At 34.8% G+C, this 15,069-nt stretch overlaps 1 protein-coding gene across 1 annotated transcript in view; it reads right to left on the bottom strand.

Annotated features, from left to right (window-relative positions):
- Nucleotides 1-4,268: 4,268 nt before the first annotated feature.
- LOC123827888 (C-type lectin domain family 7 member A-like) overlaps nt 4,269-15,069 on the bottom strand; it is a 47,837-nt gene continuing 37,036 nt past the window's right edge. Inside the window, exons 4-10 of the mRNA XM_045852338.1 lie at nt 13,440-13,608; nt 11,513-11,608; nt 10,465-10,560; nt 8,275-8,403; nt 7,450-7,601; nt 4,813-4,946; nt 4,269-4,443 (exon numbers count right to left, since the gene is read on the bottom strand). Coding sequence (XP_045708294.1) covers nt 4,326-4,443; nt 4,813-4,946; nt 7,450-7,601; nt 8,275-8,403; nt 10,465-10,560; nt 11,513-11,608; nt 13,440-13,608 — 894 coding nt within the window. The 3' untranslated portion in view covers nt 4,269-4,325. The remainder of the gene's footprint in view (nt 4,444-4,812; nt 4,947-7,449; nt 7,602-8,274; nt 8,404-10,464; nt 10,561-11,512; nt 11,609-13,439; nt 13,609-15,069) is intronic.

Below are 15,069 nucleotides of genomic sequence, written 5' to 3'. Positions count from 1 at the left end.
GAAATAAGCCAGTCAGGGAAAGACAAATACCATATGATTTCATTCATAGGTGTAACTCACTGAACAAAGTGAATGAACAAGTGAGATGGATACCGGGCCAGTGGTATCCATTGCAGCTGCGGATGCTCATCAAAATATTAGAAAAAACATACACATGGACAACCGAGTCCTGTGGGGAAATAGGTATGAAATGGCCACTCTCTCTAGGGTAGAGCGCCTCATTCTCCCATGCAAGCAGGCTTTTATTCTTGAATAAAGATACAGTTTGCAAATTACAAGTAGTTAGCTTTGAAAGGCACTGGCAGATCTCCTGCTGGGATTCTGAGATTTAGGGGTTTTATCATTTAAAAAGACTACATGACCTAAAAGCTTAGTTTTGTTTCCTGGCTGTGCCTTCATGTTCTAATTCAAGAGCATCCTCCAGCAAGCAGGTCTTACAGAATCTTTCATACTCTATGTCTCAGGTCTAATTACCCCAGGGATCTGCCGACTCTGGTCTGGACTACACTGTCCCTGTTATTTCTCTAGGCCTGAGACGGCCAGAGGAAGCAAAGGCAGCCTGGAGCCTTGGATTTCTCAAGGACTCAGGATTTGGCAAAGCTGAGGGGGCAGGGGTCGATGTCGATCAGCCCTTCATTTCCACAGCCCCCCAAGTCCTCCCCTGAGGCCTCCACCTGATCATGCCAGTCTTAGGCGATTCCCCCCCTGGGAAATCTTATCCATCATTGGCGAACTGATCAAGCATAGGAGGCCAGGCACAGAACAGGCAGTGTTCATGCCAGGGAAATAAGGTTTTTGTCTCCTTAGTGTTTCCTGGTTCGGAGGCCTCTTACTCAGCCTTAGTCACAGGTGGTTACAGATTTCTGAGACCAGGCAGGGTGGACCTCAACAAACAAGCAAAACAGAGACAGAGTCGTAGATGGTGAGTAGGTGACAGCCAATCAGGGGTGACGGGTTTAGCGAGTGGAGGGACTGTAGCAAAAAGGAAAAAGGACTCAGGGACAACAGTGTGGTGGTTGCAGGCAGGGTGAGGTTGGTATAAGGGGATTAAATGGTCATGGGAAAATACAATAAAGTTTAACTTTTTAAAACACAGTAAAGAATACATTTCAATGGTGAATTTAATTTATTTAAAATCATACATGGATCAGGAGAGCATTATGCTAAGTGAAATAAAAGACAAATACCATATGATCTCACCTTTAAGTGGAACCTAATTAAGAAAACAAACAAGCAAGCAAAATATAACCAGATACTTTGAAATTGAGAACAAATGGGCAGTAACCAGAGGGGAGGTGGGTGGGGAGAATGGGTAGAAAAGGGGGAAAGGTTTTTCAGAAACAACTATAAAGGACATTTGGACAAAACCAAGGGGGGTGGAATCAGAGGTGGGAGGTGGGGATGGCTGGGGTGGGGGGGAAAGGAAGCTGGAAAAGGCAGACATCTGTACTTGAACAACAATAAATTAAAAAATGAAAAAAAAACATTTTGGTGTGACACATTAGAACATTTTTTCATTGAGTTCTAGACTGGAGAAATGGTTAATGGAAAACTGATTTTGCTATAAAAATAATTCTGTACAGAGAATATCAAACAATGTGAATAATCAAAGGATAAGCATAGGTAGTCTATGAAAGAGGAATGCTTTTACTGTATGTTCTGACTCTATGCTCTTTTTGTTTTTGTAATAGTCATTTCTCACTTTGCTTCTGTTCTCTCCAAGTGCTATACACTTCATCCAAATAGCACACGGGCAAACTCAACACTCAACTGTACTGTGATGATTATTAGACCTTGAAATTATTTGTTTAATCCTTAACTTCTTTCTATTGTGAGTTTTAAATCATTATTTATTGATATTCTATTACAGTTGTCCCAATTTCCCCCCTTAGCCCTCCTCCACCAATCCTTCCCCCACATCCACAGTCAATTCCCCCACTCTTATCCATGTCCATGGGACATTCATATATGTTTTTCCCTAGTTCCCTCCACTCTTGCCACCACTATCCCAAAACCACCTCCCCTAGGGCACTTTCAATCTCTTCCACATTTCCATGCCTATGGTTCTATTTTGTTCATTAGTTTATTGTGTTCATTAGATTCCTCTTATAGATGAGATCATATGGTATTTGCATTTCACTGATAGCTTATTTCGCTTAGCATAATATTCTCCAGTTCCATCCATGCTGCCAAGAATGACATGAGTTCCTTCTTTCCTTCTGCTGCATAATATTCCATTGCATAAAAGTACCATGGTTTTTTGATCCACTCATTTACTGATGGGCACTTAGGCTATATTCATCACTTGGCTTCTGAATAGCAGCACTATGAATATAGGGATGCATAAGTTGTCTTGAATTGGTGACTGGGGATCCTTACAGTATATTCCCAGCAGCCGAATCATGGTGTCAAAAGGCAATTCCATTTTCAGTGTTCTAAGGAAATTCCACACTGATTTCCCTTGGCTGTATCTGTCTTCATTCCCACCAACAGTACACTAAGGTTCCCTTTTCTCCACATCCTCAACAACACTTCTTTTTTCGTTGATTTGTTTATGATGGCCACTCTGACTGACCTGAGGTGGTATCTCTTTGTGATTTTAATTTGCATCTCTCTGATGACTAGTGATGTTGTGCATCTTTTCATATGTCGATGGGCCATGTGTATGTCCTTGCAAAAGTGTCTGTTCAGGTCCTTTGCACTTATTTTAATTGGATTGTTTGTCTTTCTGGTATTCAGTTGTATGACTTGTTTATATATTTGGGTGTGAAACTCTTCTCCAATGTATCATTGGTAAATATGTTTTCCCATACAGTCAGTCACATTTCATTTAAAATTTTTTTCTATTATTGTTCAATTACAGGTGTCTCCATTTTGCCCCCACTACTCTCCCCTGTCCTACTAGTCCCCACATCTCATATTCAATCTTCCCGCAACGTTGTCTTTGTCAATGGGCCCTTTATACATCCTGTTTCATTTTGATGATGGTTTCTTTAGTCAGGCAAAAGCTTTTGGTTTGATATAGTCCAATTTGTTTATGTTTTCTTTCATTTCCCTTGCCTTATGAGATGTATCGGCAAAACTATTGCTATGTGACATATCTGAAATTTTCCTCTCTGTGTTTTCCTTTAGGACTTTTATGATGCCATTACTTATCTTTAAGTTTTCTATCATTAAACCTGATGTATGGTGTATGTTGTTGGTAAACTTTATTTTTGTATTTACTAATCCATTTCTCCCAAAACCATTTATTGAATACAACTTCCTTACTCCATTGTATGCTCATGCCCCCCTTTATGAAACATTAATTGACCAAAGAGACTTCAGTTTATTTCTGGATTCTCTATTGTGTCCATTCATCTATGTGTCTGTTCTTATGCCAGTACCAGACTCTTTTGATTTTAGAGGCTTTGTAGTATAATTTGATATCAGGTCTTGTGATTCCTCTTATTTTGTTATTCTTTCTTAAGATTGCTAACCACATAATATACCACAGGGACAAAATGAAGGGCAAAAGTCACATGATTATAGCAATGGATGCTGAAAAAAGCACTTGATAAAACAATCACCAATAAATGATAAAAACAAGCAGCAAAGTGGCAATAGAGGGAGCATACCTCAACATAATAAAAGCCATATAAGAGAAACCTATAGCCAATATCATACTGAAAGGGGAAAAAAGAGTTTTTTTTTCCTAAAATCAGGAACAGGAAGAGGGTGTCTGCTCTCACTATTGTATTAGAAGAGTAAGAATCAGTAGTGTGATCTTGCCAGGGAATATATTTTAGTTCTGGTGCAGATCTCAAACTAATATCCAACTCATGATAGTATTCTCTTTCCAGTAGTCTCTACTGATTATCTCTCAAAAAGCAAAAAATGAAACAGAAATGCATATGCACTTCATACAGGAAATACCTTCACTGACTGACGGCATTATGTCCTAGCCCCAATGTGAATACAGTGACTGAAGTTTGCAGGGCTACTTGTTAAATCTGTGTGAGCTGCAGGAAGAACGTGTACAAAATTCTGCTTCTTAATCTATCTGAAGCACTCATACTCTGTTTCTCCATCACCTTATGCTTGTACTCATGGTAATTTGGCAGTCTTCAATGACAGGACAGAAGTGGAGGGTCTGGTCTATCTCATTGTGATGTACCCACTATTCCAGCCTTATCTCATGCAGAGGCTGGAACACTGGTAGAGTCCATTAAAAAAACCAAGGATGTTCTGAAATGAAACAGAGATACTAGGTTTCCAAGAATCTGAGTTTTTAGAAGAAAAATTTATTGTACTTGTCTTCTGTGGTTGCTTTTTTGTTCTCATTATTAAGTAGCATGACCAGCAATCTTCTTTTCACAAACATAGTTTGAGCGTCTGGAACAGTCAGAAACTTCCATCTTCCTTGCTGCTATCCTCACACAGCTTCCAGTCTTTGTCTGTTGCCTGTTGGTTAACATAGAATGGAAACATATAGATGAAGTAAAATATTCATTTGCTATTGCAGACACAATAAGTGATATTGCACCACAGTTAAGGTGGTAGGTTTTTCTTAATTTATAGAAACTACTCCTTGGGGCTCTAGGTTTTCCTAAAGAATAACTCATGAAGGATATACACATAAAGTTGAAAAACTCTGTCTCTCCATGTGCTCATTTACTGAAGTTAAGTGCTGTTGCTGTGTCTGTACATGTGTATGTACTCGTGCATGCATGTATATATGCATGGATGGATTTTTCCTATATACTTTCAGGAATATAAACCAGCAGCTATGATTATAGATCATCTTACTTTGTTTTTATTCTAGAGACTTACTTTGTGATAAAGAACAGTGAGGGTAATGAGGGTGCTGAGTTATCTTCCCATGTCCAGAAATGGTTGGCTCCTTTATGAGACAATCCAATCCAAGAGTAAGAGGTCTTAGAGGACAGTTGACTTTGAATGAACTTCTGTCATAAAGGAAACATATTCTATGAGTAAAAATCTATTTATGCTATTTTTGTGAATAACTAAAAGTATAGAGATCAACTACCTGCTGATTGCATTCTGATCATAAAATAATGTAATCTCAGTGTTTGGTACTTTATAAGTCAATTAACACAGAATAAAAACACATAGGTGATATAAAATGTTCACTTAATAAGTATTAAATATAAACACATATTTGACAGAACAAATCACTAAGTTTAGCCGTGTTTGCTTAGACTTAGGACAGAAATCTCTTCCTTTTGAAACTTTTTTGTGTAACTCAAAGATGAGTCCTGATCAAAGTCTGATTTCTACTTTCGGCTTCAGGTATCAGAGGTATGAGATTACTACCAACATTGTTGTCTATTTTTGTACTACAAGGACTGTGGTTATTTCCTGCAAAATGAGCATCTTGAGGAAACATCCCTTACTTGTCAAATGAGGTGTCTGTATATAATGGCTGGCTGTCAGTTTTTCAATAAGTAAAAAAGTAAATGATGTTCATCTTGCACTTTAATGTTTACAGAGATCATTTGATCATCCTATATATGGTGGAATGAAAATACTCCCAGTTTTCTTTTTGTTTCCCACATCTTTGAGAAGATGGCAAAAGCTTAGTTTCTCTGCCCAGAGGGGGGAAAACAAATATATGTGTCCAAATCATGAAAAAAAAATCATATATGTATCTAGACATAAAACTTAACATTCAATGTCAGGGTTTTCACAGATGTCTTTATTTAACAATTAAGCTACTCTGTAGTAAAATTAGGACTCCTAGAATCTGAAACTCATTCTTGGAACCTCTGCATATCCAAGGAACCCCAAGTTAAGATTTCTTTTGTGAAATGATTCATTAACAGTGGAAAATAAATAAGAGGATTATTGAATACAGCATGTTATAGAATGTATTTTGAAATTCTTTAAGTCTATAAAAAGGGTGAAGGTAAACTCAGTTATGGTATAGCTCCCTTAAAATCCCAAAGTTCCATGGGAAAACACATTTCACTTAGCTAATGTTTCTGTAGTAATTCATGGTTGTATGAGTATAGTTATGCAAATATTTCTGAAAATCTGATCACCATCCAATAAAATTCTGTAGTTCTTATCAAAGAAAACTACAAATACTTTTCTCACTAAAATGTCATGATTTATTTATGTAAAACAGATAGATATCAAGATATCAGATTAACTCCCTTACCTGGTCAATATTCAACATTTTCATGCATATTCTTTACTTTGTAGGTAATAAATAAGACTTCTAAAGTTTATTCTATCAATGACAATTGCAATTTTCTGTTTTTAGGAATTGATGTATGAGATTATATTAGTTTCAGGTATACAACATCATGATTTGCTCTGAGTATATATTCAAAATGATCACCACATTAAGTCTAGTTTACTTTCATTATTATACATGTAGTTTCGTGTTGAAGTTAAAAAGAGGTTAATTCAGACTTTGAAATTTTTTTCTTTCTGGATTCAAGTTTTTCTTTGTTTTCTTGATGGTTTTCAATTTCATATATTTTATAGTGCCTTTTGAGTTGTTGAAAACAAAGCAAGTGGATAATTGTACTAGTACAGAAAACAGAGTGATACTTAATGTCTGTTACTGTATTGTTGAGAGAATAGTAAACATTATTCTTAACCTGGAATGTTAGGATATGTTTTTTTTCCCAAATAATGGTAAGTCGATTCTGTATTCAAAGAAAAATAGAATGATAAAAATCATGAAGTATTCAGTTCAGTTTTATTTGGAAGCTAATATGAGTTAAAATTTAATAGGACTTAGAAGTAATTGACCTTCAACCTTAATTCGTATAGAGGTTTTCTTTTCACCTCTAGTTCAGTGTCAATGCTGCATTTTTTCATTTTGTTAGCTGTATAATGATTTTTTCAGAGAAGCTGAAGACATACTTTTATAAAATAATTGATATAAGATATGCAATTTCCCTTGATAAAAATATATTGTAAGGATAGATTTGTTGTCTTCATTGGCTTACGTTTGACTTTACATTTGCATTGTTGTGAAAATTTTATTGTGGATGGATTAGATGAATTAAATAAAATTCACATTTAATTTCCATTTGTATTTCTGATTGTAGCATGAGCACTGTCTGAACCTGAGTCACTTTACAATGTAAGCAGTGCAGAGAAACTCAAGTATTCTGGAGCATAACATTTAGCCAATAATGACTAGATAAACTCTGTATGATGTGAGCTGGGAAACTGAAAATGGACAGCCCTGACAGGTCTGGCTCAGTGGTTTGGGCATCATTCCTCAAACCGAAAGTTCACTGGCTCAATTCCCTATCAGGGCCCAAACCTGGGTTGTGGGACAGGTCTCTGGCTGGAGGTGTGTGAGAGGCAGCTGACCAATACTTGTCCCGCACATCCATGTTTCTCTCCCTCTCTGTCTCCATTCTATACCCTCTGTCTAATAATTAATAAATAAAATCTTAAAAATAAATGGAAAATATACATCACCAATTCTTTTTCATCTTGTATCTTAAGAAGTGCTGTGTAAAATTTCTTGCAGAATTTTTGACTCTCTTCATAGGTCTTCAAATCACACCAAAAATAATAACACTTCTCTCCACTGCATGAGTGTTTCCTCTCACATGTGCTGCTCTTGCTTCCTTGAAAAGAAAAGATATTCCCCAGACCACTCAGTGTGTATCCTCAAAGGGGAGTCTGAGGATGAGACACTGATAGGTCCTTTCTAGTCCTAAAAACATGTATTTAATGAGATTGGCTTCATTCCAGCTTTCTAAATAAAATCTCTGGCCTGGGAAGAGTTTTATTACTTAAATTTTTCACTGATTCTATGCATACTATTTTAAAAATTTTCTGAGAAGGGTTTCTAAGAAGATTGACATTTTCCCTACAACTTCAACAAAGAGAACTTAATAATGAAAAGAAGCTTCTTTGAATTCTCTAGACTGAGTAAAATCTGTAGGTACAGAGACAGTCTGAACTTATTCCCTGACTGCATACCCATATTGAGAGGTGTAGTAATGATTAGAAAATTTGATAATGAGACTTTGATTTTTATTTCTCTGCTCGCTTTTCTGTAGAAAAAGCATTATCTGGAGATGTGGTAACTACCTTGAAAAAATATAATATTGTACAAACAATAAAATCTAATTCCTGGAAAGGTAGGTTTTTGTCTTTTTCAAATAACTACAAATTAAATTTGGATTCCAAAATTACTTATGCATAAAAAATCCAATTTGAACAGGATATCAGCTGACTGAGGAAAGCAGAGAAGAGCCTTGATGGTGTCAGTCTTCAAGTCATTTATCTGCATACCTGTGTGGAGTGGTCCCTCTGTGAAAGTTGTGTTTTTCAACATGAAATTGTCTTCCTGTGTAATGTTGTCCAGTGGCAGTTTCTGTGGCTGGTATTTGAGATGACCCTGGAAAGCTTTACTGGACATCACTAGCTCAAGGAGAAAATAACAGGGGACTGAATAGTAAGTATAGTTTTATTTATATCAATCTATTATATTTAATAATATAATAAATTATATTATTATAATTTATTATATATATAATATAATAAATTTATATTATTATAATTTATTATATTAATATATTAATATATATTTATATATATTAATATATAATATATATTAATATATATTAATAATATAATAAATTATATTATTAAATATATAACACATTAAACTACATATAATACATCATATATTATTATACATTATATATTAATAAATATATACAATATACTACATATTAAATTATATATTAATTTATTATGTATTTTATATATTAATTTTAATATGTTAGTTCATGTTCAGGAGTAAGGACCATTTTTATATGTGCCCACTTTAAGTGTCTCTCCTCTGCATATGATTTACACATTTATATATCATTTGTTCAAAATATATTAGTTAATGGTAACACATCTTAGTGGATCCTGGATACAACCATGAAAAATGCAAAGGTTCTGTTTTGCAGAAACTCACTCGCTGCGAGGGGAAGACTGTAGGGTAATACATGTCCAGTGACACAAGTAGTTCAGTGTGGCTGCTGAACCCAGCAGAGACTGGCTGACAATGTGAGCTCCAGAGTAGTGTGACACACCAGAAAGACTTCAATTTAGAAACTTTAGTGCATGAAAAGTTAACATCAAGAGAGTGAAAAGATAACCAAAAGGATGGGAGGAAACATTTGAAAATCTGTTATCTGAGAAGAATAATGTGCATAATATAATATACGTACCATACAATAGAATATTTTTGGATGTTTAAATCAAGGCCATACTTTCCATCATCCAGGAACCATGCAAATATTACATTGATTGAAATAACCCAGTGTGAAAAGATAATGTGTTATATGATTGCATTTTATAAGATGCTCAGAATAGGAAAATCATAGGAGGTAGAAGGTAGATTAGTGTATGTTTCAGGCTGGCTAATTTGAAAGGAAATGGGAAACAAGTGCTAATGCATGTAGGGTTGCTTTATTGTGGCTAAAAATGGTTTATATTGATAACAGTTATAATTTTACAATTTGAATATGTTAGAAGCCATTGAATATTACCCTGTAAATAGGTGGATTTTATAGGCAAATTACATGTCAATAAATTTCACACACACATACATACACACAAATCAAAGAGCTTGATTTGCAAACCAGCAACCTTAGAGTCAAGGCCATTAAACAGGATGGTGTTCTTTAAAAATATATACACAGAAAACTATATGTACTGTATATGATTATAACTGCCTTTATTGCAAGACTTGCTGGTTACTCATTTTTGAGTCACTCACAGTGTCTAACACGAGAGGAAATGTCATACAGACATATGTGCTGGGACAGAGACACTTAGAGAACGTGAGGGTAAGAGCAAGTGAGCTAGAATTACTTGAAGCTAAATTGGACATGAGAATTTAAACTTAAAATTATCTGACTGAAATAGATGAAAATTATAAAAGCAAACATAAGTAATGGAGTTTTAACATAATTCAGTAGAGGATGAAATCAGAGACATTTGGAGAAGAGAATTTTGAAGTCTGTTGACTTAAGGATAATTTAGGAGGCAATTTCAATTGTATAGGGGAAAAATATTGTTGTGTTGTAGCAGGTTTTACAAGAATAAACTATTTACAAAGTAAATTTGAGCTGCAGACTGAAGATTCAATGGTGAACCAAGGAGGCTGACAGTTTCTTGTAAGAAGGCATCAGAGAGGAGAGTGAAAATTAATGCGCACAGCAGGATCCACCATCACAAAAACCTCAACAGAGCTTTCCTGGCAATATCCTGGATATGACCCAGTATTTGTGAGTAAAGAAGAAGTGAGAAGTTTTCAAGAACTTAGAAATGGCCAAGTGATCACTTTAGTGGTGAAGATGGGAGGGTTTCTTGTATAAAAGTGATGATCATAACAATGGAACTAGTAGGAAAGAAATACTAGTAGAGAACTAAGTCCTAAGGGATGAGCTACACAGTTCAGGGCAAAGGGCTGGTTGAACTTACCCATGTGTCCCAATATTCTATCTGTTACAAGGAGAATGAAACAGAAGATTCCGAAGATCACTGCCGTGAGACACCAGGTAAATGGAACTGAAGATTCTGCTCAGAGATAAAAAAGAGAGATTGAGTAACTCAGCAAAGACAAGACTGAATTTAAAAGCAGAGCTCAGTGGGACAATTTTCAGAAATTCAATGCCCTACTTCTTGAATGTCTTCAAACTTGAAATTATCAATTGAGTGTGATACTGAACAATTTGAAACAACAATGAGTGGAGAATTGGATGCTTGCATTCTGCTTCTTATTCTTTTTGTTGTGCTTCTCTTGGGAAGTCACACTCTCTAACTTTACCAAAATTATCCCCTGCCTCCTCTAAGTGATGTAGGAATACAAAGTGGGATATTAGATATATAGACTTGGTATTAAAACTATAAATATACTTCTATAAAATATCTGTATACATCACTTTAATTGCTACACTATGAGAATATATTTCTTATTTTGCTTATTTCTTATTAAAGATATTCTGATTTTGATATTTCTTAATAGCAAAACCTATTAAATATATTGTAATTTTCTCATAGGAGTCTTACTTACTACTGTTCTTCAATATTAGGATTAACCTCACCTACTGCACAGAAGAAGTTATAATCACAAACACATCTCAAATAATAGATTAACATCTCAAATAATGTTTAAATACTGTTTCTTGCAACTTTGTAGAATGAGTGAGTGACTTCTGGAGATTCACAATTGTTTCCAAACAAGCTGAAAAGAAATAATTTTCCTACCTGACTTGCTGAGTTGTACACATGTGTACACAGCACCCAAAGTACATTAATTCCCTGAATGAACTAGACCTGGATTTAATTTTCCACACTGCTTTCTCTGAAGGAGTATAGAAATGAAATGTGGTTTAAAAATCCTCATGAAAGTGGGCAGGCTAACTCAGTTACAGCAAGCTGTGGTTTCTGACTAATGCTAGTTGAATTACATTCAGGCAGGCTACACAATTAGAGGACATGTAAGCTGGGTCCTCTACACAAATTTTACCTGTTTTGTTGGATGATTTATTCTTTGTTCTCTTTGTCTGTCTGGAGTTTGAAGTAGATTTGTTCACTCCTGAGTACATTACAGACTCTTTTACCTCTGGAGATTGAAAGAGAGATGTGGTCATTGCTTCGCATTTACACTATTCTCACAAACAGGGAGGTTATTAACATGAGTGAAGGGGGTTGACTAAATTTTTTCCAAATAAAAACATCGATGTAATTGTTTTTTTCCAAGTAGACAAAGTCCATCACACAAATCTTATAAATGATAAAACTCTGAGATGTTAGACATAAAGTGTCATGTGCTAAATTAAGAAAAAATCTTTAGCAAAATTATTTAACAAATAAGAGAAAATAATAACAGAATTCAGTAGGGATTGGGAAAAATATTCACTTTTGTTTTGCATGTGCTTTTTGTAAGGAAGGTGTTTCAAATCTACATATGTTGTATTTTTTTCGTTCATCTCTGAAAAATTTTGAGGTACAATTCTAAAACACACAAATTGATAGTTTTTAAATTAGTTTTCAGTTTATGTCATTTCTAGGTTGTCCATGTATAATGAAAATCAGTATTTCATACCATTCACTACTGATGAATGATTTTACTTTTCCAATATCTTTTCCATGAGAGTTTTTTGCTTTAGATCATTTTCTTTCCCCTTCTCAAAATTATTATTTACCATTTTTCTTTCCATAGTTAGGTATTATCATTTTACTAACTATGCCTGGACTTCTCCAAATACAATATTTAATTTAATGTGAAAGGTTAACAATGTGATGGTCAATAAAATATATAGAAAACATTAAACAATTTTCCCTACCCTTAAAATTTCCAAGAAAAGTTTTATGAGTCATTTGTATTTTAAAAATATATTGTGTTATATGGTGTTATTAGCTAATATCTCCATGATCTCTCCTAATATTTTTTCTGTTTATCTTTATCTTTTATTAATGATTCAAAGAGAATTTGATTCCTATAATGTTTTAAGAGCATTTTGTCATTACTTCCAAGGTGGTATTAAAAATGAATGTCCTACAATTAGGACTCAGTTGATTGAGCTGTACTCTCATGTGGTGAGTGGTTTCATGTCCATAATATTTGAAGGCATAGGCTAAAGTCAACTACTCTTTCAAGTTTACTTGCAAATGTTAAAAATTTAATTAACTTGTTTCAAGCATTTTACATATTATCTCAGTAATCAACAAAGAAATGTATAGAAATAAAATTCTGTTTACTGAAAAAATATGTTAAATTCTTAATCTCACCAGTTTCCCTGTGTATCATCAACTTAAACACTCATAGCTTCGTTTTATTTTCTCAGCATTATGCTCCACTTATCTTTTATGATGTGAGTAAAATATATAGGCCTCTGTGTGTTAATAATATTCACTATACCTTTTGATCATTTACCACAAGATAACATCTCATAAGAAAATATGATTTACAGGCATACATTTATAATGCCTTTAAATAGTTTTTACCAAGTCTGCAATATATCAGTAATGTGAATATATATCACATAAATTAGCAAAGTTCAGAGGTAGATGTTAAATAGAAAACCATCTTAGTATACAGAGAAGAATAATTACTAAATTATATTTAGTACTAAATAAAATATTTCCTTATTTTCTCATATTTTGTCCTCTTTGATATGACCATTTACTCTATTGATGCATTTGGCTAATTCAACAGATATACCAAGAAACCATCAGTTATATTCCATGTTAAACTAAGAAAACTGTATAGGAGGTAATTCATTTGTAAGGTAATTTTTGAACTTGAATGGTTCAGCTCATTTGCCTACAAGATTGAAGTTATGATTACTTTGAAAAACAACCTATTCTCTGTGTTCTGTATAGGCAATCGGGTGGCAGTAATAACAGTGATATGCACTGAGAGCCACAGCTATAGATATAGTTGGCGATACCTGTGTCAGGGCAGTAGAGTTTTCGCTCCAGTGGAGTCTGGTCCAAACAGAAGAGGTAAGCCCCTGGAGGCGGATGGACTGGATGTGCGTGTTCTGGAGAAGAAGGTGATTCTTCTGGGCTCCCTTTGTTATCTTCCCTTGTTTCCCAAGAGCCTTCAGTGCTGCTCAGCTGCACATGAAATATGAGAAAACAGTTCACTTTTAAGCCTCAGGTTTCACTATCTGCATCCTTTATCACAGAGACATTGGTTCTTTTCTGTCTTTTTTTTTTTTCAACAGAGATGAGTGAGAAACATTATTTAAAGGCCCATGCTACTTTTGCACAGAATATAAAGTAAACCTTAGCAAAAGAAGACCAGTATTACCACTAATGACCTCCACCAAAGAGTAGGATTCTAAATATATTGTCTATAAAGACACTAATGTTTTGTGCTCCAAAAAGAAATACACTTAATGAGAAATTTACATTCATCCTATAAACTACTATATTAGCTACCTGAAAATATATAAACATTAACAGATTCTACATATTTATTTGAATGAGAGTTTGATTAGTAAAGTTTTATGGACTTAAATTGTATTGGAATGAGAGGCACTCAATCTCTGGTTCCTTCAAAAGAGGTCTAAATCAATGGTTATATTCTTTGAAAGATTCTTTCCACAAAAGTTTTTTGCAGTCTGTTTTTCCTGTATATTTCAGTATAATTAGGGTATACTTTCACAAAACTCCAGGTTTTGGTGACTTTTGGTTCCCTTTTCCCATACTCAGTACTGTAATTATAAAATATAGGAATGTGTTAGGTCCCTCCTTAGTAGTATGATGTAGCATAGCCCATGGTGTACTGGGTAGACAATGACAATGCAGTTGAAATATACGGGCCCTAGCTCAGTAGGAAAGATCGAAAGAGTTTCACCTGTTTACACCACAAATCAATGGAATATACATCACAGAAGTAAATCCACACATTTATAGTCACTTAATGATCAACAGAGGAAGCAAGCACATACAAAATGGACTAAGGATAGTATGTTCAATAAATGGTGTTGGGAAAATTGGACTGATATGTGCAGGAAAATGAAACTAGATCATCTTACATCCCACACAAGTATAAATTCAAAATGGATCCAAAAGTTAAATGTCAGATGTGGTGGAGTCCGGTCAGCAGAGTCTGCCTGTTGTGACCAAAGACGGGAATAAAAGCACAGGAGACAGCATCCTGTGGAGAAAAAGGGGGCAGCATGGCTGCTTCCTCAAGAGGAGAGCACCTCGACCCTTGCCTAGACAAGCTTTTTATTGTTTTTCTCAGGTCTTAGTTCAAAGAAAGAAGTATTATCTGTCACATAGAATGTTATTGTTTACATTTTAGGTACAATCAAGGAAATGAAAATAACATGCAGAGGGGAATGGTGATGAGCTGATTAGCTCTGTCCTTGGGGAGATTCACACAGGCTTTGGATATTACCTTGAAGATAGACAATAAACATTTGCTGTTTTAGACGAGGGTGATGGAGTTTTAGCAAGGGCAAGCCATAGCAGTCTGTGTGCACTTTCTAGGCCTGATTCCTATGGGAAAATTCAGTCTGAAGGTCTGGCTCCTGCCCACCACTTGGCTTCTGTAGGTTTTCCACA

This window comes from Phyllostomus hastatus, unplaced genomic scaffold (assembly GCF_019186645.2).
Source record: "Phyllostomus hastatus isolate PE091 unplaced genomic scaffold, TTU_PhHast_1.1 phas_contig_930, whole genome shotgun sequence".
NCBI classification, from domain to species: Eukaryota; Metazoa; Chordata; class Mammalia; order Chiroptera; family Phyllostomidae; genus Phyllostomus; species Phyllostomus hastatus.
The sequence above is the reverse complement of the archived record's forward strand: the minus strand, read 5'-3'. Positions and strand labels throughout refer to the sequence as shown.